The following is a 26245-nucleotide window of genomic DNA, read 5'->3' as shown; positions in this document are numbered from 1 at the left end:
GGGGAGGTGCGCGATCCGCATTCTGGGGTGAGGGGTTAGGGCGTGAGCTTCACATGCCTGGGGGCTCGGAGGAACCCCTGAAATCCCCAGTGCGCGGAGGGAGGAGGGCTCATTTTGAAAAGGCCAGAAAATTCAGCTCACTTCCCCGCCTCCCACCTCCCCCACCCCTTCCCTTCCAAGCCCCGGGAAAGGCGCAGAACCCGGAGTTATAAAAAGCCACCGCAGGAGAGGAGCGAGGAGGAGGCGGCGGAGGAGGAGGAAGAGGAGGGGGGGCGGGGAAAGAGCGAGGGGAGGACGAACCAGGTGCATCCCCAGGACGCTGCTCCCCCTTCCTGCCGTGGGGCAGGGGGCGCAGGGGGGGGGGGCGGGACCCCGCGCAGAGCTTGGCTTTGCGTCTTCAGGGTTCACCTCGTTGCCGGAGAGACCTCAAGAGATGCTCCCGTGGCTTGGGGAGAGGGGTTGCTTCAGGACAGCGGGGCTTCATGACCACCCCGTCTGTTGTGACCGACAGGTGGGCACCTGAAACCCTCCGGAATTCCTCCCGATCTTTAAAGGTTTAGAAAAAGCAATCCCGCTGCCACCCCCAAGCCCTCAAATCCTAATTATCTCGGAGCGGGGGAAGGAAAAGATGAGCAGTTAAAAAAAAAAAAGTTTTCTCATGCAGCTCCCCTCTTCTCCCCATCGCGGGGCCAGGTCGGGGACTGGACGGGGAGACCTAGGGAGAAGCGAGTTTCAGCACTCGAAGGGGCGGACAGCGCCCCAGGCGGCCGGGTCGGGTCCCGGCAGCAGAAGCCCGGGGTAGGGCCTCCTGGGCCCCCGGGGCGCCTCTTGGGGACCCTCTCCCCGCCCCGAAGGGCGGCCCCTCCCTCCAGCCGCGGGGTGGGGCGGGCTTCAGCACCGGCGCGAAGGACAGCGCCCAGCCTTTCTGCAGGCCTGAGCGGCTTAAGCGCCGGGAAGGTCAAGGCCGGCTGGGGCCCGGGTGGAGGGGTGGGGAGGGGCCGCGCACAGCTCCCTGTTTGCTGACCTGCGTCTGCTTTCTGCCTCGCAGCCGTCGGGATGGAGGTGAGAAGACGGCCGTGACGCGCGCCCGCGCGGCCCCCTGCACCCCCAGCAGCCCACAGCGCTCCCTGCCCCCCTCCCCCGCGGCGGCTGGCCTTGCCCTCCAGTGACAGCGGCCTGGGGGGGCAGGGGGGGCGGGGGCGGCCGGACCAGCGATGCCGGCGGGCATGACGAAGCATGGCTCACGCTCCACCAGCTCGCTGCCACCCGAGCCCATGGAGATCGTGCGCAGCAAGGCGTGCTCGAGGCGCGTCCGCCTCAACGTCGGTGGGCTGGCGCACGAGGTGCTCTGGCGCACCCTGGACCGCCTGCCCCGCACGCGGCTGGGCAAGCTGCGTGACTGCAACACGCACGACTCGCTGCTGGAGGTGTGCGATGACTACAGCCTCGACGACAATGAGTACTTCTTCGACCGCCACCCGGGCGCCTTCACCTCCATCCTCAACTTCTACCGCACCGGACGGCTGCACATGATGGAGGAGATGTGCGCGCTCAGCTTCAGCCAAGAGCTCGACTACTGGGGCATCGACGAAATCTACCTGGAGTCCTGCTGCCAGGCCCGCTACCACCAGAAGAAGGAGCAGATGAATGAGGAGCTCAAGCGCGAGGCAGAAACCCTACGGGAGCGGGAGGGCGAGGAGTTCGATAACACGTGCTGCGCTGAGAAGAGGAAAAAGCTCTGGGACTTACTGGAGAAGCCCAATTCCTCTGTGGCTGCCAAGGTGAGTGTGAAATCTAGGGGCTGCTGGGCTGGGGCATTCTGCCTGTGTCCCCAGATCGAGGACCACGGCTGGGGGACTCTGGCTTAGTTCCCAAATGTGAAGACCAGAAAAGAGGAAGGGCTATGGCTGAGATCTCAGAGGTGAGGACGAACAACCCCTTCAGACTGTTCCTATGTGGCACTGGCCACCTCATCCTTTTATCATTCAATAATTTATACCCCAACTTTGTTGGAGAAAAGGATTTACAGAGACTTATGAAAACCCACAGCAAGAGAATGGACACTGCAAATAAAAAGGGCACGGAGAGACAATAAAGCTTTGGGATGGAGTAGAGTTGAGTTTGGTCTATTCTACATAATGCTCCCTTGTGGAGGCCCAGACCCGGGCTGGAGGGGGGTCACCCTGCAATTTTAATACTTATCCCTATATTTATAACCTCATTTTGCCCCAAGAAGGGAATGAAGGCAGCTTACAGACATACGTGGAGGACATTGAGATACTGTCAGGCGGTTTTAGCATAAGTGAGAGAAACGAGGCAAAGGGACTCTGGGGGGTGGGTGTGTGCGTGCATGACGCATGCAGCTGGCTGTGGATGCTTGTGGGCGAGGGGTCACCCCTGGTTTGGTCTTTCTTAATTTGGTGAGTCGATTCCAAGAATGGTTTGATGCAGCTTCTAAAGATGCTTTGGCTGTCGGAAGAGGATGTAAATTTCGAAATAGGAGGAAAAAAAATGAGGCAATGTGAAAAATAAAGCAGGAGAAAGAGGCAGGAATGGGTTCAATCACACTGGGTAGGCCAGGGAGTCCTGTCTGCTCTCACGTAAAAAAGCAGAGGCTGTAAGGGACTAAGAAAGGATTGGGGTGGGGGCCAGGCCAGGCCAGGAGGTCATTTGTTGATGAGCAACTTCTCTGTGTCAGGTTGGGACCCGGGGTTGCCTCAGAGAGGTGGGGGCCTGTCTTCACGAGGCCAGCGTGCTGGGATTTGGGAGTAAATGACAACACAGTGTGTGCAGTGCTATAAAAGAGGCCATGCGGGACCCGGGGGGAGCCCAGAACAGAGAGGTGTTGATGTCAAAATCCAGGAAAACCAAGTTGGGAAAGACGTGTTGAACATAACTCATTCTCTGAGTGCAGGGCCAAAGAAGGGGGGGCAGGTAAATGTATTCATGGCGAAAGGAAAAAGAGAAGAGGAAGTCTACATACCAGCCATGATGTATTAGCTAGGGCTGCCTCCTGTCCAGCCCGGCCTCTCATTGTGGGTGCTCCCTGGCTCAACTGCCCCCCACTAAAGGCCCACCTACAGGGCTGGGTCTGGAGCGGGTTTTGTGGTGTCCTTTCTCCAGATCTGTCTGCCCAAGGAGAGGCCTTTGCGAGTGAATGTAGGACTGAGTGGCTGGTTGGAGGGTGGAGAGAGGCCCAAAGGTTTTCTCTCTTCCACGTCGACTCTAAAGAGGACAGAGAGATTCCTAGGCCTGTTTCCTCTTCTGTGGGCTGCCTCTGGCCATCATCCTGCCCCAGGTTTCATGTCCAAAAAGCCTCTCCCTTAAGACATAGTCATTCACCCTCAACCGGCTTAAGGATCAACAGACTTATTTGCTATTTCCAGGCCTGACACGGGTTCTTCCCCTCCACACCTGGTGTAGACCCAGATATGACTCCCCCTCCTTCCTGCCCTGTCCCTAAGACAAGAGAGTGAGGGGCAGAGGAGGGGAGGGTCACGTCCCCAGAAGAAGCAGGCAAAAGGCTGTGTTTGGGTTGGTGCCCGACAGCTAGGCAAGTAGCTCAGGCTTGCAAAAGGTGCTGTTTGGGAATCAACAGCTTCATCTCTCCCTCGGGTTAATCCGCTCACAGGGACGAGGTTCATGACCTCTCTGTGATCCTAGGCTGGGGCTGCCGGCTAGTCCTAGCAGATGGACGACGGCCTAGGATATTCTGCAGCCAAGGCTGAAATGGTGAGGCAGGCAGGCTCGTTGGCCCTCAGTGTAGAAATCCTGCCATTGTTCACATATCTACTGTGTCTGGAGTATAACAACACATTTAGCCGTATACCAATTCTCTACTATTATCCCACCTTTCACAAAGAGGGAAGATCAGAGAGGTTAAGTAACTCACCTAAGGTCGTGTGACAGGCAAACAGGAGTAGCCAGAAATTCAAACTCAAGTGTGATTTTGAAGGCACTGTTCTTTCCATAGTGATTAAGTACCATAGCCTCCTCCGCAGTCTCCCTGCTTCCACCTTTGCCCCCTGCAATCCATTCCCCATCGGCAGCCGGAACAAGCTTTTCTAAATGTATATTGGATCACATTATTCATGTGCTCGAAATGCTCCAGAGAGGTTTCCCATCGCACTCAGAATAAAGTCCAAACGCTTCACCACGAATCCAGCTTCATGACCTCTCTGAGCTCATCTCTTCTCTCCTCTGTTCACTCAGTTTCAGCCCCACTGGCCTCCTTGCTGTTCCCTAAACAGATCAGGCTTTATCCTAACTCAGGACCTTTGCACTTGCTGTTCCTGCCGCCTAGAATTCTCTTCCCTATATTGTCCCATGGCTGGCCACTCCTTCTCATTCCTCATAGGAGCTGGTCCCTGTTCAGATGTCCCCTCCTCTGAGAGACCTTTCCTGACCCCTGTTTAAAACAGCCTCCCTCCCCTTACACTCTGTCACATCTTGTAGTGTCTTTCCTGCGTAGGGTTTAAGCACCATCTGAAATTATACTTGCTTCCTTGTGTTTCTCCGTTTCTCCCCCACAAGAGTATGAAAGTCAAGAGTGGTATCCACTGCCCTGTTTCCAGCACCCAGCGTGGTGCCTGACACAGAGGATCTCCAGATAACTACACGTGGAATGAACGAATGGAGCAGGCAGTCAGTCAGTCACTGTGTCTCAGGGTCTGGGAATCTGTCATTCCTTCCTCCCAGCCCACCTGCAGCCCAGTTCTCTGTGCCTCTGGCCTCCTTCAATCATTTGTCCTTTGCCCTCCCCACCCCCATCCAGCCCCCCAACTTGGATGCTTTGCTTGTCAGAACAGCAAGGCCTGTAGAAATTTCTCAGAGGTCACAGAATAAGAAGTCAAGTGGAGGATCATTGCTGGGTGATTGTGAGATACAGAAATGACCATACCTCATATATTTAAGAGCAAGGACAAACCTGGGTTCTAAGCCCATGTTCACCCCCTCCCCAGTTTCTGGCCTTAGGCAAGTTCTTCACCTCTCCAAGCTCTAGCCTCCCACCAGCTGGCCTCCTAAAGCATAGATAAAAGGCCCACCTTTCAGGGTCATCATGAAATCATGTTTGTCAAAATTTAGCACAGTGCCTAACCCACAGTACATAGGGCTTATTGTTATAAATAATAGGGAGCAGAGTCCTTTCTCTATGGCTGGGTGGGCTGAGTTTGCAGCAAGCCCTTTCCTTCTGATAGCAGTATTGGAAGACCAAGCTGCCACTGTTAATAATTGATGGATGTTCTGGCAACACAGAGACAAACCAAAGCACAGGCCCTCGTCTTCCCCATCAGGGGAGTGAAAATCAAAATCCATTAGGCAACAGGTTGATTCTTGTTTGGAAGCTGGGGTCAGCTTCATCAGAGTGACATGATTGCAGTGCTGGGCCACCACTGAGTTTCTGCTTTCTGGGAAAGCTACAGGCTTTTCTCAGTAGGAGAAACAGGGAACTAATTTGCCAGGCCAGGAGTGTCTGTGGTCCCCGGAAAAGTCTCAGGGCTAAAGCCTGAGATAATTTCCAGAGTAGCTGCTGTTCATTGTGCCAGGCACTGATTAGTGATACTTTATATGCACTATCTCATTGAAATCCCTTCAACAATTCAATCAAGGTAATCTGCCAGTTTGGGCTACAAGTCACAGATAGAAACCTGGGAGTGGCTTCTGTAAGGAGGAAGATGCATCTTCTCACTTAACGGAAAGTTCCACCTAGCTGGTTTTGTGTTAATGGTTCCATGATGCCATTAGGACTCTAGATTCTTTCTGTCCTTCTGCTCCTCCAACTCCTGCAGGTGGCTTGGTCCTCAGGCTGGATGCCTCATCTCACAAAATGGCTACCTAGTTCCAGCCTTCAAGTGCAGACACATGATATCTGACCAGTGAAGGAGAGCGTGCCCTCTTATGTGCCACTTTCTTTTTTCTGCAAGGCAAACCTTTCCCAGCAGCCCCCTGGCAGACTTCTTTTTAAAGAAGTGGCAGGCATCAGGTCACATGCTCATGCTCTATCTGCAGGGAAGCCTGGAAAAGCGTGTCTGGCATTTTCAGATGAGGGAGGGAATGGATTTGATGAGTGGTATTAATATTCTTTTATAAAGAGGAAATGGAAGTTCTGAGAGGGGCAGTCACTTGCCAGAGCTCACACAGCTAAGTGCTCAGTCAATATTTGTTGAAGGAATGAAAATGGCAGAGCAAGGGTTTGAACCCAGGTTGGTCTGGTTCCCAAACCTGTGCTTCTTCAATCTGGAATCTTGGACAGCTCATTCAAGCTCTCTGAGCTTCAGTGAGCTCATCTGCCAAATGGTGACGGTATAAGTGCCCACCTCTTGGGACTATTTTGATAATTCAGTGAGATTTCAGATGGTGAATGTAATTTGCAAATGGAAAGTACTTTATACATATGAATTATTATTATTATATTCCAGTGTGAGAGTATTCTTTATTTAGAGACTTTGGTCCGTACTTTGCCCACTACAGAATTTTAAATCAGATTTTTAAATCAGCTCTGGGGACTTCCCTGATGGTCCAAGTGGATAAGACTCTGTGCTCCCAATGCAGGGGGCCTGGCTTCAGTCCCCGGTCGGGGAACTAGATCTTGCATGCATGCCTCAACTAAGAGTTCACACGCCACAACTAATACCCGGTGCAGGCAACATAAATAAATAAATATATATATATATTTTTTAAAAGCCTTCCCCCCCCCCAAAAAAAAAAACAAAGATTCAGCCCTGGAGCCCAACAGATGTGGTTCATTTCTACATTGCTTGCCAGGAATATGACCTTGGGTAAGTTCCTTTCCTCCTCTGAGTGTTAGTTTCCTCCTCTAAAAAATGGGAATTATAATGGAGCCCGCCTCTTAGGGCCATTAGGAGATAATCTGCATAAAGAGCTTAACCCAGTGCCCGGCAGGTAATAAATGTTCTATATGTGACCACAGTGATGATTGGTATTATCACCGAATTCCTCTCTTCTAGCTACTCCCCTGGTTGGCAACATCCCCTGTTACCGTGTTGTTGATTGTAGGATCCCCGCCTGCCCCCCTGGGATTTCATGCCTTTACTGTGATGATGCTTCTACTTCCTTGATTTGAGCCAGGACGGATTCATGTTTTATCATCAAGAAAAATGAGGGAAACCAGCTCAGAATCCATGGGGCCCCTCCAGTGCTATGAATCGTCTGGCTGAGGCTCCTGCTGGCCCGGGTCAGTCATCCTGGATGTTTGTATTGGGTTGGCCAAAAGTTCACTCAGGTTTTTGTTATGGAAACCCCGAACGAACTTTTTGGCCAACCCAATATGCCAGAGATTCAGAATCCCAGCTGTGGGGTCACACAGACCTGGGTTTGATTCCCAGCCGTGACATTTCCTAGCTCTGGACTTTGGACAAATCATTTCATTTCTCGTAGCTTCCATTTCCTAATCTGTAAATGAGGATGATAATAAAAGCTACCTCCCAGGGTTGCCTGGAGGATTAAGTATGATGGTGCATGGAAAGCTCGGAAGCCACACTTCATAAATCCAGTATCCTGATTTGATAAGGGGAAACACGGAGGATACTTCAAGGACTTGCCTGGGTCACCCAACAAGTTGGGGAAATATCAGGGGCCATTTTCAGGCCTTTCTGCCCCTCCCTCGCCCCCCACGCCCCATTACCCTCACTGAGGTTCAGGGGTATTTCCATTCCTCCAGGATGCTTGACCAGTATCATACCTAGGCAGCTGGTCTCCCAAGGGTTTTTGAAAGGCTACAAAAAGCTAGAGATTGTGAAAATGTTTAGGAAGGACAAGTGCTGGCCAAATGAGCAGTTTGGCCAAAGCTTAATTAACTGAAAGAGAACAAGCACACATTAAGCACCAACTCCATACCCAGCACTATGTGTACGTCCTATACTTGACAGTGTCCTGGATGGGAGCCCTGATTTTAGGGTTGCCCAAGTTCAACCTGTCGTGGATGGGACTAAGTTCAAAATTTGACTCCCCTGTTACTCACCATGTGACATGTGACAAACTACTGCACCTCCTTGTGCCCCGGTTCCTTCAATCATAAAATGGGGGCAATAGCAGGGGCTGCCTCATTGAATCGCCACCAGAATTAAATGAATTAATGCATGCAAAGCATTTCAAATAGGGTTTGACACGTAGAAAGCCCTCAGTAACTGTTAGCGTGGTTTTTTTTGTTTCGTTTTTAATTGTCATTTCATTTAACCCTCCGGACTCTCCTGCCAGATAAATAAGATCCTTTTCAAAAATTCATTATTCTTATACAAAGATACATGCTCATTATAAGGGGAGGTTACATAACTTTGCTCAACGTCACATAGGCAATTGGAGCAGAACGGGGACCCAGTCCTGATGGGGAAGATATGGTCAGTGTCCCACCCATATCCTTTTAGCTCTTACCTTTTCAGTGCCACTAGCCCAACTCCCAGCTGCCAGCACCTGCAGTTCTTTGCCTAGAAGCTTCCTCTGGCCTGTCTGGAGTCCAGTAAAGAGAGGGAGTTAAGACCCTACCTGGAGGGAGCAGCCCTCAACTGATGACTGATGGGGAAGGTGTATTATACTTCAGCTCCCTCCCCCTGGATGGGGATATAACTCAGAGGTTCATGGTCCACACTGGCCCCAGAGTTCCTCAGCAGAATTCAGCCCCAGGTGCCCACAGTGGTTCCTTGCTTGCTAGTACACTCTGTTTGGCCTCTTTCCCTTCCCTGTCTCATGTCTCCTCTCCCCTACCAGTGTTTTCTAGGATCACTTCCTACATAAGCCACTTTACTCAGATCTTTATCTTAGGATCTGCTTCTAGGGATGCAACAAAAGACCTGTGGGAAACCTCAAACTCCTATCGGGGATCATCTTGCAAGAAAAAATTCCAGGGCTGGTTGGGCTCGGTCAGCCTCATTTCCAGCTCCTGAAGAAAATAAAAACAAGAGCAGCCGCAGCTACCACTGTGCCTGACGCGGCGCAAGGAGCATTTAAATGCACTGTGGTATCTGATTCCCACAGTCACCTCACGGGGGAGGGATAATTATCCTCATCTTACAGCTGTGGAAACTGAGGCCCCGAGAGGTGAAGTGGCTAGCTCAGGGTCACACAGCGAACGGGAGGACTGCGAGCCCACAATCTGGCCTCTGTGCCAAGTGAATGACCTTCAGGAAGTGAGAAAAGAGCTCCAGGATGCCTCTTCACCTTGGGGAACTGAAGTGCTGCGGAGGTGAGAGGCCTTCAGCGTCTCCCTCCTAACTTGGGAGTGTTCCTGGCCCTAAGGACTACGGGATGGGACTATTGGAGACACAGGGTTAGCATTAAGCATTATTTTAATAGATAATTTAAATATTAAGATAAGGCCTTACCTTCTCCCTGACGTGGGATATTCTTGATTTTGGTGTCTCTGGTAGAGGTGGGCTTGACCGGATGGGGGCAGGGACAGAGGCACACCCCTGCCCCCAAATTGGAGGCGGGTGGGGCGGGAGCCAGAATTCACATGTTCGTATCCAGAGCACCAGTTCTCCTTTAAAATTTCCCTGATGACATAAATAGCAAATAAGACGTAATGTTACCACGTGAGACATATTCCTGCGGGTACGGGTATGGCCTGGGTTCCAATTCCACCCCCACTGCTTCCTGGCGGTATAAGCCCACAAGTCACCTCCCCCGTGCTGGGAATGGGAATAATAAATAGGGCACACTTCACAGAGCAGGGTGCTCACCACTGTCTGAACATTTGGGTCACCTGAGCTTCGACAAACACCCATACCTGGACCCCACAATTGAAACCATCTCTGGCTGATTTCTTTTTTATTTGTGGTAAGGTATACATAACATGAAATTTACCATCGTAACCATGTCTAAATGGACAGTTCAGTCGTGTTAAGTATATTCACATGGTTGTGCAACCGACCTCCAGAACTTTTTATTTTGCAAAATTGAAACTCTGTACCTGTGAAGCAATAACTCCATTCCCACCCCTCAGCCCCTGGCATCCACTCTTCTACTCTCTGTCTTTATGAATTTGACTACTCTTGGTCCAGTATTTGTCTTTTCATGACTGACTTATTTCGCTTAGTGTAATATCCTCAAGGGTCCCCCGTGTTGTTGCATGTGTCAGAATTTCCTTCCTTTTTAAGGCTGAATAATACTACATTTTGTGTATATACCACATTTTATTTATCCGTTCACCTATCAATGGACATTTGGGTTGCTTCCACCTTTCGGCTATTTTGTGAATAATACTGCTAGGAATGTGGCTGTACAAATATCTCTTCGAGACCCTGCTTTCAGTTCTTTTGGGTGTATATCCGGCAGTGGAATTGCTGGATTACGTGGTAATTCTATTTTTAATTTTTTGAGGAATCTCCATACTGTCTTTCATGGCAGCTACACCATTTTACATTCCTACCAACAGTGCACAAGGGTTCCAGTTTCTCCACACCCTCACCAACACTTGTTATTTCCTGCGTGGTTTTGGTTTTGTCTTGTTTATCGTAGCCATCTTAACGGATATGAGGTGGTATCTCATTGTGATTTTGACTTGCATTTCCCTAATGGTTAGTGATGCTGAATAGCTTTTCACATGCTTGTTGGCCATGTGCATATCTTCTTTGGAGAAATATCTAACTAAGTTGCCCATCTTCTAGTCGGGTTGTTTGTTTTTTATTCTTGAGTTGTAGCAGTTTCTTTATATATTCTGGATATCAACCCCTTATCAGATATATGATCTACAGATATGTTTTCCCATTTGGTAGGTTGCCTTTGTACTCTGTTGACTGTGTCCTTGGAGGCACAGAAGTTTTAAATTTTGATGAAGTCCAACTTGTCTATGTTTTCTTTTGTCGCCTGTGCTTTTGGTGTCAGATCCAAGAAGTCATTGCCAAATCCAATGTCATGAAGTGTTTTCCCCATGACTTCTTCTAAGAGTTTTATACTTTCAGGCCTTGCGTTTAGGCCTTTGAGCTTTGTTTACAAACTTTGGGACTCTCATTATTATCACCAACACATTTCTAGAAGTCTGACTTTCATCTGCTTCTGCCATGCTCTGGGTGCAGGACATCTCTGGCTTTTCAACCTCAGCGCTGTTGACATTTGAGGAAGGATAATTCTCTGTTGTAGGGGGCTGTCCTGTGCATTATAAGATGTTTAGCAGCATCCCTGGCCTCCACCCCCTAGGTGTTGCATGAAGAGTGGGCATTAGAGAAATAAAAGATGAGCAGCTGCCAGGAGGATGTTGCAGCATTGCAGTCAAGAGAAGATGGCGGGGGACTCTCTGGTGGTCCAGTGGTTAGGACTCGGCACTCTCACTGCCAGGTCCCGGGTTTGATCCCTGGTTGGGGAACTAAGATCCCCCAAGCCACACGGCGTGGCCAAGAAAAACAAAAAAAGAAGAGAGAGAGAACAGGTGGCAGCTTGGAAGAGGGAAGTAAGTCAGTGAAAGGTGGCTGGATTGGGGATACATGTGGGATGTGGGGCGGTTCCTGGGCAACCACAAAACCTCAGCCTCCACCAGCAGCCACAGATGCCCAGTCCATGTGATGGGTCTTAGGCCCTGGCCACTTTCTAGCTGTGAGTCCTTGAGCCAAGTGGCTCAGTTTCCCCATCTGGAAAATGGGCCCAATCACAGCCCTTACCTTATAAAGAGGTTGTGAGGATTAGATGATGTAATATAGTAAATAACAATAAACAGATAACACCCACAAGCTCAATAGCAGCTGTTATTATTAGGATTGGTTGTATTCATTTATTCAACAAGATTTATTGAGCACCTACTGTGTGCCGAGCCAGGTCCTAGGTGCTGGGGACACAGCACAGAGAACAAAACAAAGATTCCAGCCCTCATGACACTGGGATTCCAGTGAATAGAGAGATTAAGACCATTCAAAAACGAAACAAATACAGATACTTCCTGGGGCTGAGAAACTGTGAAAAACACATCATGAGACAGTCAGAGGAAGATGAATGCTAACTGGATATTTGATGTTATGGCGGAATGAATGCTATTTTTTAGGTGTAATAATTGCTATTGTGATTATGTTTGGAAATATTTATATTTTAGAGATACATAGTGAAGTATTCATGGATGAAATGACAAGATGAAATAAATATGCAATATTTTGGTTGTAGCAGGTGACGCGGAGAAAGGTTAGCAGGGAAGGGGGCGGGAGTGTTCGGGTGCGGGGTGTTTAACCAGGATGGTCAGAAAAGGCCTCACCAAGAAGGTGCCAATTAAGCAGAAACCTGCAGGAAGGGAGAGAGGGAGGCATGTGGACTTTGGCAGGGGAGAGTGTTTCTGGTGGAGAAAACAGCACATGCTAAGGCCCTGGGGCAAGAACATGTTTGGCGCAGTCAAGAAACAGCCAGGTGGCCAGTGTGGCCAGAGCAGAGTGAAAGCAGGGGAGCTGGGGAGGTAAGATCAGAGGGATGACTTTGTTGCTGTTGCTTTGGTCTTTCCTCAGAGTCTGAGCCTCTGCACTGGCCTCCCTGCCTCCAGCTGTCCCCTTCCAGTCCCTTCTCTGCAGGGAACCTAAGCCATCTGTCTCAAGCGTAATCTGCTCATGCTAATCATCCCCTTCCAAAAACCCTTGCATGGTTCTCACTGCCCCCAGAATAAAGTCCAAACTCCTCAGCCTGACCTTCAAGACGTCAGCCAACCTCTCCACCTTCGGCTCCCCCTGTTCTCTGTCCATGGTACCCTCTGCTCACACCACACCCACCTCCTTGCATTCCCCAAATACACCATCCTTCCTGGGTCCTGCTCCACACTTCTGCCCAAGCTGATTCCTCTGCTTTGCACTCCCTTCTCCCTCTTGTCTGCCTGCAGCCTCTCTCTCATCACCCTTCAAGGCCCAGCTTCTCCCTCCCTCCACCACCCACACCCCCATCAGGCAGCACTGCCTGCTCCCTCCTCTGTGCTCCAGAAACCTGATGTTCATAACTTCCTTGCACAAAACACTCTGAAGACTAGCTTATGAGTTTTTCTGTGGATGCCAGGCCTGGCCCACAGAGAGACAGGAATGCTTAAGAGAGCAGGCTCTGCAGCCCGACTGCCTACATTCAAATCCTAGCTCGATGATGATTCAAGCTGTGTGCCCTTGGGGGAATGAATTTCTCTGGGCTTCAACTTCCTGATCCATAATTTGGGGAGCCTCATAACAACCAGAGTAACAATTCTATTTCTTTCTTTCTTTTTTGGCCGCACTGCGCAGCTTGTGGGATCTTAGTTCCCCAACCAGGGATTGAACTTGGGCCCTCGGCAGCGAGAGCTCAGAGTCCTAACCACTGGACCTCCAGGGAGTTCCTGTGACAATTCTATATGAAGCACTCAGCAATCCCTGGTACTCAGCATGTGTTCGGTACGAGTTAACCATTGCTGTTATTATTAATTTTTATTGCAGTTTAGTGTTAGTAAACAATTGTTGAGTGAATGAATGAGCGAACTTGCATGATCTTATGGTGATTGATCAGAGGGCTCTCCCATACAAGGCAAGTGTCTCCCAGGTGTACCCCCTCCAATCTCCTCCCACCTTCCTTACCTCTACCTGCCCACTACCATCCCCATACTTCCTGGGCCAGGAAGAAGTGACTTCTGGCCTTCCATTCACAGCGAGGAGGTGCAATTGGATTAGGCACTTGAGGTGTTCCTTCACACCCTGTCTGCTCCATTTTTGCTCTGCAGCAGGGCTGGTCTCCACCATAACTGCCCACCATGGCCTGGCAGACAGACACTGTCTTTGAGAGAATAATGTTATATTGGCCAATTCCACATCATCTTTCACATCCACCAGGTAATGCACATGGAATCAAACAGCTTCTAAACATAGAGCATTGTATTTCACTAATTGCTACCTAAGGCCCATGCCTGAGTCTTTCCAAGGCCTGTGTGATCCGTGGGGCCCCTTACCTTGGCCAGCATTTCTTCTCAGAGTCTGTAGACCCAACTGTTCGTACCGAAGACGCAGTGCATGATCGCCCTGCCAGGGGCATGTGAGAACAGAAAGAAAGGTGGGCATAAGATAATGTTGGGGGACTTCCCTGGCGGTCCAGTGGTTAAGACTCTGCGCTCCCAATGCAGGGGGCATAGGTTCGATCCCTGGATGGGGAACTAAGATCCTGCATGCCACAAAGTGTGGCCGCAAAAAGAAAAAAAAAAAAAAGATAGTGTTAAATCAGTCTTCAACATGTCTAGAATTCCCACTGAATAGATCAATTTTCTTTTATCTCTTATGCTGTGGGTATGTTTACACATCCCTTATTGTTCCTTGAAATACTGACCGAAATTTGATTCAGTCATTCCCTCCTATTCCTGGGACAATCCTATTGGATTCAAAGTTAGTTTCCTTTCTAGGCTTCTCTGGTCCTTCTAACTTCATGTGGGTATATGTGCATGTTTTGAGGTCCTCCTTCAATGCCACGTGTTGTCTGTGTGACAAACATTTACTGCATGTTACTATATGCCAGGCATTGTGCAGGATGCGTGAGAAGCACTTGTGTACCTATTGGTTTAGGATTCCTTTGGTTGTGGGTGAGAAAAATGCAGTTCAAATGGACTTAATCAAAAAAAAATGTAATTGAAAAGTCGGGTTAGGTAGGGCTTCAGGCAGGGCTGGATCTGGGGCTTAAATATGTCATCAAGAATTGGTCTCCAATCCATCTAAGTCTCTTCTTATCCATGTTGGCTTCTCAGCAGGCTGTGCAAACATGGCTGGAAAGAGAGCACCCAGCAACTGTAGGCTTCCATCCTGGGGAAAAAGCAAGTCTCTTCCCCAATAATTCCAGCAAAATCCCAGGGCTGATTTTCACTGGTCCATCCCTAAGCCAATCACTTAGCCAGGTCTGGGTCACATGACAATGGCTGCTTCTGAGTTGGGACTGAGAATGGGAAAGAGGTGGTTTTTCAAAGAAAAATTGAAATACTGTTAGCAAAAAAGGAGAGAATAAATGTAAGCTGGCAAAAATAATCCATAGCCATTATGGAGTTTATAGCCTGCTGGAGGGAGATAGGCATTAAACAAATAAAAATTTAAATGAAAGAATAATCACAAAGTGTAATATGTATGCTGGGAAGGAAAGAAGGTGTTTAGATAGAGAATAACAGGCCAAGGTCAAAGAGGAGTGCGGGTGGCCCTTTCTGAGAACCTGAACTTGATTTCTCTCCTTCCTGAGCCGCAGAAGTGATCTTCTACAAATTCTGTTTCTACCTCTCCTGCACCATTTAGCATGTTCCCTCGTGTATTCTGTTTTCTTCTAAACTTGTATTACCGCCCCAACTAAGGCAGTATATTCTCAAAATCTAGGACTGTGTCGTACTCATTTCTGTGTTCTAAAGCAGGGTAGGCTGCCAGTTTTGTAAATAAAGCTTTATTGGAACATCAACATGTTCATTTACCTATTATCTATGGTTGCTTTTTGGTAACAACAGCATTTACAGGGAAAGTTTTCTGACCTGTGTTCTAAAGTCACCCCAGGGCCTGATGCAGGGGTGGGGCTGGCTTTGTCAGAGGGGGTTTCTTGGAAGACTGGAGGGAGGGAGGGAAGGCACAAGTTAGCCCTGTGACCTTGAACAAATCACTTAACCTTTCTGGGCCTCTGGCTCTGTATCTTGCAGTGCCAGCTGCCCCTTCTCATCCTTCAGATCTTGGCTCATATGTCACCTCTTCAGAAAGGCCCTCCCTGACCTTGAACAACCAGTTTGGATTTGGTGGCATTTCCACTCTTTCAATGATAAAAATGTCTCTCTGGTTTATTTTCAGATTAGGCCCACTTGGGGCAGGTGCCCTTCCCCTCCTCTTCACCAGTGTTTTTCCTCCTCTCATATGCCATCTCCCTGGTAGGATGAGTGGAAAGAGCTCTGGCTTGGAACTCTGGAGGCCTGGGTTCATAATCCTAACACCGCCACATATGAGCTACAAGACCCGGGGCAAACAGCCCCATCATCTCTCTGGGCCTCAGTTTCCCTACCTGGAAAATGGGCATGGTAACTTGCCAAGCAGGACTACTGGAAAGACAGGTGCACTCGTCTGTGCCAGAGCGGCCAGCACTGAGCTGGCCAGGCACGGATGCTCCGTTCATATTGTTGGTTTTCCTTCTCTCTTCCTTTTGTCAAGAGGGAGAGAGGAAAGAGAGGCTACCCCAAACCTTGCCTTAATCAGGCCTCTTATGACACCTTTGCCTGCTTGAACCCTTCATGCAATGGCTGTGCCAAGGAGTGACTGGAGAGCAGGGGGCTTAGACCCTCCCCCCAACCTTCTCCCCAGTCTCCATCACACCCCGCATCCGTTGATGTGGGCACATGGAGCCTTCTCCATCTTACATAAAGCCCCATGCAAATGCAACCCAAGGCAAGTCCCCTAGTTCTCCTCCCCCTTCCTTCAGGTTTCTACCCACCAGTACCCACCCCCTGCATAAAAATTTTAGACTCTTGCTGGCCTCACGACTGGGAGGATAAGCCAATCCAAAGAGGTGGTTTTCAACACTCAGTTAAGGAGGCAGGAGAGAGTGGTGGGGACTGTGGTGAACTGGAGCATATGTGCCCATCCAAGGAGGCAGCTTCTATTCAGCTCAAGGCTGGATTCTGCGTCCAGGCTGGGTTCTGGGCCCAGCCAGAAATTTTAGCTTTCACTGAGATATCCACATTTTTCAATGTTGCCAAATAATTAAAAAAAAAAAATTAAAAACATTTGAGTGAGCCAAACAGATCACGTCTGTGGACCACATTCAGCCTTTGGGGCTCCACTTCTTGACCCCTGCAGCATAGAACCTTCGATGGCTAGAAATAGCAAGGGGTGATCACTTCTTGCCTCTGAGACCCTCCCACCGTGAAGGGAGCGGGGAGGAAGGGTATAGAGCCTGGGTGTCAGGAGTAACAGGTCCCCTCTCCCCTCTCCTTACTGCAGCCCAGCACAGGGTGGCAAGTGTCTGTTGAACGAATGACTGTTCCACACAAGTGGGGCTCCAAAACTCAAGGCAGCCCATCCCCGGTGAATGACAACACAGGTCAGGGAAATTCACAGGTAAGTCCTAAATGTATTAGCTAATAGGATCCTAGGTCCCCCTACCCAAACTCCAAAGAGAGCAGGAGGAAAAATCTGCTGAAGTGGTTGGGAAAAGCACTGAACATTGAGTCAGCAAACCAGACCGACTCTGAGCCTCAGGTTCCTCATCTGTAAAATGGGAATAATAAATTCCCTGGGGTGGTCCAGAGGATGCACTGAGATATAGCATGTGAAGTGCTCAGCAAAGTGCAGCAAATAAATGTGAGCCAGTGTTATTCGTACTGTTATTTTCATCCTCTTCATCATCATCCAAGCCTCGGGCTTGTTTCTGGGGCCTGTGGGCCTGTGGGAGAGTTAATTGTGCCGAATTCAACTTTATATCCTTATGGAGTGATGTTAGCTCTACAAATTCAGGCTGGAAAGCTTGGGATTTCAGAAATTCTTGGTAGAGGTTAGGGTGCCTGGGATTGGAATTCTGGGGTTCGGGGTTGCAAGTCTGTCTCTCAAGATCACAGCTGTGGTTGATGTTCATTCTCGGAGCATCGCCATTCGAGGTCACAGCTCTGGGGTTCAAGGTCAGAAGGCTGCCATCCAAGGTCAGAATCCTCAGATTTGTAACTGGACCCAAGGAGTACACGGCCAGAGTGTTGATATTTGTGATTGAAAACTCCAGCAGACAAGGTTGGAATGCTGATGTTTCAGGTTGGAACTCATGGTCGGAGTTGGAATTCTGAGGTTTCAAGGTCTGAACGCCAATGCCACCGAAGTGGCGCTTGTGATCAGGATTCTGTCAGGCACATTCGGAACGCTGGTGTTTAGAGTCGGAACTCCTGTTTCCAACTCGTTATTTGTGGGTCTCATCTCTTGTGTGTGTCATTACTGTTCATCATCCCCCTCTGGCAGAGTTCCTGAAGAAATGCAAACCACAGAAGGTTCCCAAATCTCCATTTAGCCAGGGGGGTTCTGTTACACCTCTTTCTGTTTCTGACGCCCATCCACTCGGGTGGTGCTGGCAGAGGTGACGTGATCCTCAGGAAGGCGGCTGAAGAATGGCTCCCCTGCCCCACTCCTGCCAAAAACCCTCGAACCTGTTGTCAACTCCGCTTAAATCCACTTCTTTTCCTTGCTGGCTGGCCTGGAACAGGCCCAGGGATGCAGCCCTGCCAACCCCCTGGGGGACACCCGGATGATCTCACCACCCTATTATCCAGAGAAGGGCAAATGGTGTCAGGCAAAGGCGAGAACAGAGTGCCTAGTGCTTGTGGCTTCCTTACACGCGGCTGGCAGCAACGCGTAGGGAAGGGGAACGGTTTGCTGGTCACTGTGGTCACCACAAATGCACTCTTGGTGCCAGGCAGAGGGGGAGCTTAATTGTTTGTGGGATGGAGAGGTGCTAAAAAATCATCTTTAAACTCTGCTTACAATGGTGCAAATAATGGACACTCAGGGGACACTGGGTGGGAAGGGGGTCTGCAGGGACAATTTGCTGGGTCACATCCCCCAGTAAATGGTTACAGCACCCCCTCCCCCGATCTTCACATGCTGCATTCTTTACCTTCTTTTATTTTTCTCATAGTCCTTTCCACCACCTAGAATGCTACGTATTTATCTCGCTTTTGTCTGTCTCATTGTATTGCATTATAAGCCCCATTAGAGAGGAACTTGTTCAGGTTTTACTTCCATCTTCCTAGTGCTAAAATCGCACTTAGCATATAGTAGTTACTAAGTGAATATTTGTTGAATAAATAAATGAATGAATGAATGACTACTGCTCTTGCTGATATAGTCTCAGAGAGTTTTCCAAGCTCTCAAATCATTCTATGCAGAGCCCATGTCAAATCACATCCACTCTACCTAGACAATTTTTGAATGGGGGTGAGGGGAAGCAGCGGTAGGAAGAGGTATCAACCCCTCCATGGTTTCTCATTGTTCTCAGGATAATTTCCAAAACCCTTACCTGGCCACTAAGGACCTATAAGGGGTACTACCCCACCTTCACATTACAGATGCATCATATGGCTCCCTATCTCCTTTCTCAGATCTTCAGGACACCATTCCGGGTCTCATCTCAGGACCTTTACACATGCTGTGCTGATTAGCACAAGCTTGTAGCCCCTACGCTGGCCCCCTTGGCCTCCTTAATTCATCCTTTAAAACTCTATTTGAACACCCTTCCCTTGACTTCCAATTTTTTTTTTTTTTTTTGCCATGCTGCGTGGCTTGCGGGATCTTAGTTCCTCGACCAGGGATTGAACCGGTGCCCTCGGCAGTGAAAGCGAGGAGTCCTAATGACTGGACCGCTAGGGAATTCCCTTGACTTCCCAAACTTGATGACATTCTAAGCCCCACAATGGGCCCTGGTATTTCTTTCAAGAATTTATCATCGGGGCTTCCCTGGTGGCGCAGTGGTTGGGAGTTCGCCTACCGATGCAGGGGACACAGGTTCGTGCCCCGGTCCGGGAAGATCCCACATGCCGCGGAGCGGCTGGGCCCGTGAGCCATGGCCGCTGAGCCTGAGCGTCCGGAGCCTGTTGCTCCGCAACGGGAGAGGCCACAGCAGTGAGAGGCCCGCGTACCGCAAAAAAAAAAAAAAAAAAAATTTATCATCAGACCCCTTTGGTCACTGCTTTTGGATTCCAAAGTTCATTCCTCTGGGATTAATCTTCCCTGAACTGGAGGTTCCTTAGAGGAGGTGCCCAGAAGCCCTTCCCTTTCACTCAGAAAAATGCAGAACCTGGTTCTTCCTCCCAGATATGAGACATTCTCACTCAAGGGAGGAGGAGTTTCGCTCTCCCAGGAAGATTTCTTAGCTGCCCTCCAAAGCCTATCTCATACGAGCCCATCGCTGTGGGCCCTGTGTCTCCTCAGTACTTCTCACCCTCCAGCTGTCCAGGCTGACCCCAGGTTTCCCTGGGGACTCTGAGGGCTTCAGAGGCACCATCCAGCCTATTTCTCTGCCAACACCCACATAGCTAACATTCCTGTACCACTCATACAGACGTTAACTCAGATAGTCCCCTCAACACCCTATGAGGAATGTACTGTCATTATCCCCATTTTACAGATGTGGAAACTGAGCCCCGGAGAGGCAGAGTAATACATGCAAGGATGCAGCTAAGAGAGGGCAGGGCAGCGTCTGACCCCAGGCTGTTACCTGCAGAGCCCAGGCACTGAGCCAGCACCCCACCCCCACCCCCACGTTGCTCTCCTTCTCTCCATAGCTCTCCCTCACTTGCTTCTCCCTTTTATTCTTGGGCTTCTTGCCTTTCTCTTTTTGCTTTTCTCCTTAAGTAGCTCAAACACCCCAAGTTTTTAAAGAATCTCAATTGTGTGGATATTTTGTTGTATTTTTCAAATTCCGTAAATCATAAGGGCAGTGGGGTTTTCACACTTTTATGAGGTAAAGGAGGGAGGAGGGGAAAGGTGGGTGATTTCTATTTGATTTGCTGGAGAATGGGTGGAAGGAGAGGTTAAATCCCCTCCGAGTGGCCTGCAAGTTTCCATGTGGCCAGGCCCCCTACCTCTCTGATTTCATCTCCCACCACAGTCTCCTGATTCCTTGTGTCCAGCCACACTGATCTCATACTAAATTCCTTCTTGCTTCGGGCCTTCGCACATGCTTTCCCTCAGCCTGGAATTTGTTCTCCTTTCTTCTTCACCCAGTATTGCCTGCTCATCCTGAAGCTCCCAGATCGAATGTCACCTCCTCCGGGAAGCCGTCCATGATCTCTGAACAGGTCAAACCTCCCAGTTATGGTTTTCAAAGTTCTATGTACCTCTGTTGGATGGCCCTTGTTCCCACTGTAATTTCACATCCATTTTGATGATGGTCTGATTATTCTGCCTTCCCTTGCCCCATGTGGACTGTGAGCTCCCTGATGGCAGGACTTGTCTGCTGTGTTCATCTGTGTCTCCTGCACCTAGCACCGGGCCTGCCTCCCTGTAAGCACTCTGTAGGATTGTGTTGAATGAACTGATGGATGAAAGAATTCAGAGGTTAGTCACAGTTGCCAGGAAGCAAATACCGAACTCCTTTGGGTTAGGAGTGGGTGAAATAGTTTTAAAGGTCTGGCCAGAACTCCAACCAGAAGGCTCTTATCATCCCAAACTGAAAGGAGGAAGGGCACCAAATTCTTTGCAAACAGCCAAATATCTTCTCTGGTGCTCAGAATGTATTGAATGATAATTCATGTTTTCTATCAGCTTTTTAAAGGTACCTATTTGGGTTATCTTTTATAGGGTGTTGCTGAGTTTTTCTAAAGCAAATGCCACATACGAAGACTCTAAACCCAGGAAACAGAAGTTCTGAGGGAGGTTTCTAAATGAAAAATTCACCAGAAATATGGTTTAGTTGGAAGTTGCACTACCTTTGGGGGCAGATGGACTTGGTTCAAATCCCAGCTCCACCACTAGTGCCTGGAGCCTCAGACAGGTCACATCCTCTCTCTGAGCTGACATTTTCTCTGAACTTCATCTTCTGAACACCAAAGCCAGCAGAAAGAGAGGCCCTCTTCCCTGGCTGTTCCAGCAAAAGTCCCAGGGTTGGCTCTGATTGGACACACTTGGGTCATGTGCTCATCTTTGAACCAATCCCTGTGGCCAGAGGAGGACCTAAGTGAGGGGACTCACTTGGGTCAGAAACCACCACTGAGTGCAGGGGAAATACCCGAAATAGGATTTGCTTAATATTCTTTAATTAATTTATTTTACTTCAATCAAATTATCTTAAGAGGAAATTTGATATCACGAAGAATTGGTACCATTTGCCATAAATCATGTTATGAAATTCCAGCCAGATGCTGGAGTCCGACACCTGCTCTCTCTGGGTTCAAAGGGGAGACGGATGTGTGTTAGAGAGGTGTGATAGTCCCATTAGCTTCCAACAGGGACTTTCCCCTTAAGGGAGTCTGAAGGTTTGAAGGAGAATCGGAAAGGCTAACACCTTCTCACTTTGAATCAATGGGATTTGATGTCTTTCCCTGCACAGCTAACCCAGTCTTGGCTGAACGTGAGAATCATCTGAGGATCTTTGAAAAATCCCAACGCCAGGCCACCCTCCAGACCAACTAAATCAGAATCTCTGTGGGTAGGACCCAGGGACTGGTATTCTGCAAAGCTCCCAAAGTGATTCCAGGGTGCACTGAGGTTGAGAAATCAGACTTCAATGCAGCTGGTACTGGTGGTATGTGTCCCACATTGGCACCCATTGGGGTTCAGCAAGTCCACTGGGCTGTAGGAAGGGGCTCACTGGGAGGCTAGGGTGCCCTGGGCTGGTCAGAGTGGTCCAAGGGCAGGCTCCCTTTTCTCTAAGGAATTAACCGAGCAGGAGTCTGGGGAGGATCATTTAACAGTCTCAAATGGGAAGGAAACACTCATCCATCTTCCAGTCTAGCAGGATAAGATTCCCGGGATGAAATTCAGCTCTCACTCTGCCCCTACCCCCAATATCTGGGGTCTGACTGCTTGTTATCTGAACCAGCTCTTACCTCTCCATCCAGCTGTCAACCATCCCAGACCCAGCTTTCCTGCTGTGTGGCCTTGGGCAAGTCACTTAGCTTCTCTGGTCTTCAGGTTCCTTGTCTGCATACTGGGAGCACATTGCTGGGTTGTGTGATCTTTAAAGGCATTTCCACTCTGGGGCCCCATGAATCTTCATCAGGGAGGCAGCCACAGGCTCCTTAACCCCACACCCAAGCCCAGGTCAGGGATTCTCAAACCCCAGCAGAATTCAGGTTCCCATGTCCATCACTCAGACCACAGAATCAAAGTCTCTAGACACAGCCTGGGATCTGCATTCTAACAGGGATCTCAGTGGATTCTGATGCCGATGGTCCTTGAAGTACACTTTAAAAGCATAGTGCCTCTGCCTTGGGGCTCACCATAAAAACTCCTTCTTCAGCCATGCCCTGCTCACAGCAGCCTCCTTTTTATAGGTGAGGATACTGAGGCTCAGAGAGGCCAAGTGTTTGACCAAGGCTCTGCCCTGTGTACCTGGCACAGCTGGGATTCAAACACCGAACCCGCCTAACCCCAAAGCTGGAGTTCTTCTCCTGTCTCTCACCCTCCATCTTTAAAATGGCGGCTTCTGCCCCCCTGCACTTTCTCCCTTCCCTGCTTTATTTATTATTTATTTTTCCATAGCAGTTATTCCCTTCTGGCCCACCCCACTCCTGGCCTACTTGAATATAAGCTTCATGTGAGCAGGGCTTTCTGTTATGTTTATTAAAGTATCCCCAGCACCTGAATTAGTGCCGGGCACAGAGTAGGTGCTTAATCAACACTTGTTCATGGACGACGTCACTGCATCTCTCTAAGCTTCCGTTTCCCCATGTGTAGAATTTTGACTCACCCACTTCAGAATGCTGCGTGTTTTGCTCGGTAGTGTTTTGCTCACTGTAGAGAGCGCTGTGCCCAGGTGAGGGGGCTGGAGCTTGGCATGGGCGAGGGTGAGATGTGGCCCTGCCCTTGGGCCTGCTCAGGGCCGAAGGGTCTGGTGCCTTTCGCGGCTGGGATGGGGGCTGCAGGCCAGGCCCTCACCTGCGCAAGGATCCTCTGCCCCACATCCCTGCCCCACCACTCCCCTTCTCACAGGATCAGATCTCGACATTGGTTCCGGGGCCTCCCCTGAGGCCTGGCTAGGCCGCTTTGTCTTTCTTCACCTTGTAACTTCATCTGCACAGCCTGGTGCTCCAGCTGGGCCCCATCCCATCTTCCCTTGGTGAGGCCTCCCCAGCAGGCAGATCGGCTCAGAGCACCTGAAAGCAATGATTCTGACACGCCACCCTGGGGGTCTCGCAGATTCTAGAATCCTACAGACAGAATAGTTCTAACTTGTAATCTGTGAGCCCAGATGTATGAAGTGCCGTTTCTTTTTTAATTTCTTATTTTCCAAATACTAGATTCCATGGCCTTCAATGGAGGGAGGGTGGTGGAAACTTAACCTCAGCACTATTCAGTCTTTTCCTCATTTTCTTCCAAGGGTTGGCCCTAAGTTGGGGAGGTTTAGGTAGTGATGAGTTACTGCACTAAGTCAAGATGGATGCTGTAGGTGCCTCCCCTACATTCCCTTTCCAGGCTGGTGCACCTGTACCTCTCTCCCCCTCCCTCCATATCCCCCACCCCTTGCAACTGCTATAAGTACCAGCTGCTGATAAGTTACAACTGCCTCCTTCTCATAACTGCCCCCCTCACAATTGCCCTTGGCCAATGGGAGTCACCTGCTTGGGGGACTACGCCCTACAACAGCTCTGTCCTCCGGCCCCCTCCCCCGATCACTGGCAGCCTGTAGCCAACGACTCACTGAGTCAGGGGTACAAAAGCTCTGCCTTGGGCTTCCCTGGTGGCGCAGTGCTTCAGAGTCCGCCTGCCGATGCAGGGGACGCGGGTTCGTGCCCCGGTCCGCGAGGATCCCTACATGCCACGGAGCGGCTGGGCCCGTGAGCCCTGGCCGCTGAGCCTGCGTGTCCGGAAAGCTCTGCCTTCTTACTTTAAGGTGAGCTCAACTTCACGTGCAGTTCACGCTCCCAAGCTCCCCGTGGTGGGATCAGGCTGAAGCTAGCTTCCTGTAAGACCCCATCTTACCGTAGCTCCTGCCCTGCCGGGTCCTGCTTCCCTCGCTTGCTGTCTCCTCAATAAATCTTGCTCATAAGGCTCTCAATCTCTGCTTCTAGGGACACCCACTTAACGGTCATGAGGGGGAGTCATTGTGTGTTTAAAATGTACATCCATGTACAAATGCTAGGGATTTATAACTAAACGTGACCCTCGGTCTCGGGCAGTCTACTCCCTCCCCAGCATTCCCACCCGCCTCTCATTTCTCCTTCATCTTCAGGATGGGCTCTCATGGACCCTGTCCCCACAAGCACAGACCTCAGGCCACTCCCCACTGTCCTGCTGGGCTGCAAGCTTTAGCTTCTTCTGCTGACTTGGTGGGGACGACGGCCAGAGTGGGCTGCAGTTCAAGCATTTGTGCACAAAGGGCTTTTAAAGGCTGGCCTGGCCTTCCCTCCCGCCTCTCCGCCAGGAATGCTCGCCATCCCCAGCGCGAAAGCCCTGGCAAGCTGGGCCTTGTTTCCCTTCTGCTCGGGCGTTTTCTGAGGTTTAACTTGGCAGCCTTCCACGCCGACCTTGCACAGCATAATGAATTGGGGAGAGGCTCTGTGCCAGCTCCCCATTAACATGGCCTTTGAGGGTGTCTCATGGGCTCCCAAAAGCTTTTGGCCTGCTCAGGTCAGGAAGTAGAGAGAGTGGACCAGGCAGAGAGAAAATGATAGATTCAATGGTCCTAAGGTGCAGTGTGACCTTGGACAAGTCACACCCCCTCGCTAGGTCCTGGATCCCCCAACTATAAAGGAGGACATTGGACTGGGTGGTTCCTCCCAGCTCCCTGCTGTACCCATTCATTGGAAAAACCTTTTTTTTTTTTTTTTTTTGTGGTATGCGGGCCTCTCATTGTTGTGGCCTCTCCCGTTGCGGAGCACAGGCTCCGGACGCGCAGGCTCAGTGGCCATGGCTCACGGGCCCAGCCGCTCCGCGGCACGTGGGATCCTCCTGGACCGGGGCACGAACCCGTGTCCCCTGCATCAGCAGGCGGACTCTCAACCACTGCGCCACCAGGGAAGCCTGAAAAACATTTACTGAGTGCTGAGTACATGCCAGGCACTCTTCTAGGTTCTGGGAACACGGCAGTAAACAAAACAAATTCCCTTCCTCGTGGGATAGGATAGCCCTACTGGGGAGAATAAAAAGAATGTGAGATTTAGAATCAGAAGACCTGGATTTTTTTGCCACTGACTTCTCTGAGCCTCAGTCTCCTTGTCTTTAAAATTGGGTTCTGCTATGGCATCACTGAGATAGTGGACATGAATGTTCTTGGTAGTAGCCACATGTAATATTTATTAAGCATCTACTGTTTTCCAGGGGGTGGACATAGATGATAACCCTCATAGTCTCTCCATGGGGAGGGGTATACTGTAAGGGTGGTGAGTGAAGGCTCTGGAGCCATACTGGGTTAAATCCAACTCGGCCGCTTCCCAGCTGTGTGACCTTGGACAAGCTGCTGCACCTCTCTGTGCCTCCGTTCCCTTACCCATAAGAGAGGGGTCTAACTACTAAGCTGGCTGGAAGAATGGAGTGGGTTAGGGCTTGTACAGGCCTTAGAACAGTGCCTGGCACATAGTAAGTGGTCAATCCAAGGGAGGAGGTTGTTAGTCATCCCATTTTTATGGAGGAGAAAACTGAGATTTTACGTACTTTCCTGAGGTCATCCAGCAAGC

At 49.9% G+C, this 26245-nt stretch overlaps 1 protein-coding gene across 1 annotated transcript in view; it reads left to right on the top strand.

The window, feature by feature from the left end:
- Positions 1 to 1274: 1274 nt before the first annotated feature.
- KCNB1 (potassium voltage-gated channel subfamily B member 1) overlaps positions 1275 to 26245 on the top strand; it is a 101783-nt gene continuing 76812 nt past the window's right edge. The window contains exon 1 of the mRNA XM_022597458.2: positions 1275 to 1781. Coding sequence (XP_022453166.2) covers positions 1275 to 1781 — 507 coding nt within the window. The remainder of the gene's footprint in view (positions 1782 to 26245) is intronic.

Source organism: Delphinapterus leucas, chromosome 15 (assembly GCF_059928025.1).
Source record: "Delphinapterus leucas isolate spDelLeu-1000000601 "Yukka" chromosome 15, BTC_Dleu_Yukka2, whole genome shotgun sequence".
Taxonomy (NCBI): Eukaryota; Metazoa; Chordata; class Mammalia; order Artiodactyla; family Monodontidae; genus Delphinapterus; species Delphinapterus leucas.
The sequence above is the reverse complement of the archived record's forward strand: the minus strand, read 5'-3'. Positions and strand labels throughout refer to the sequence as shown.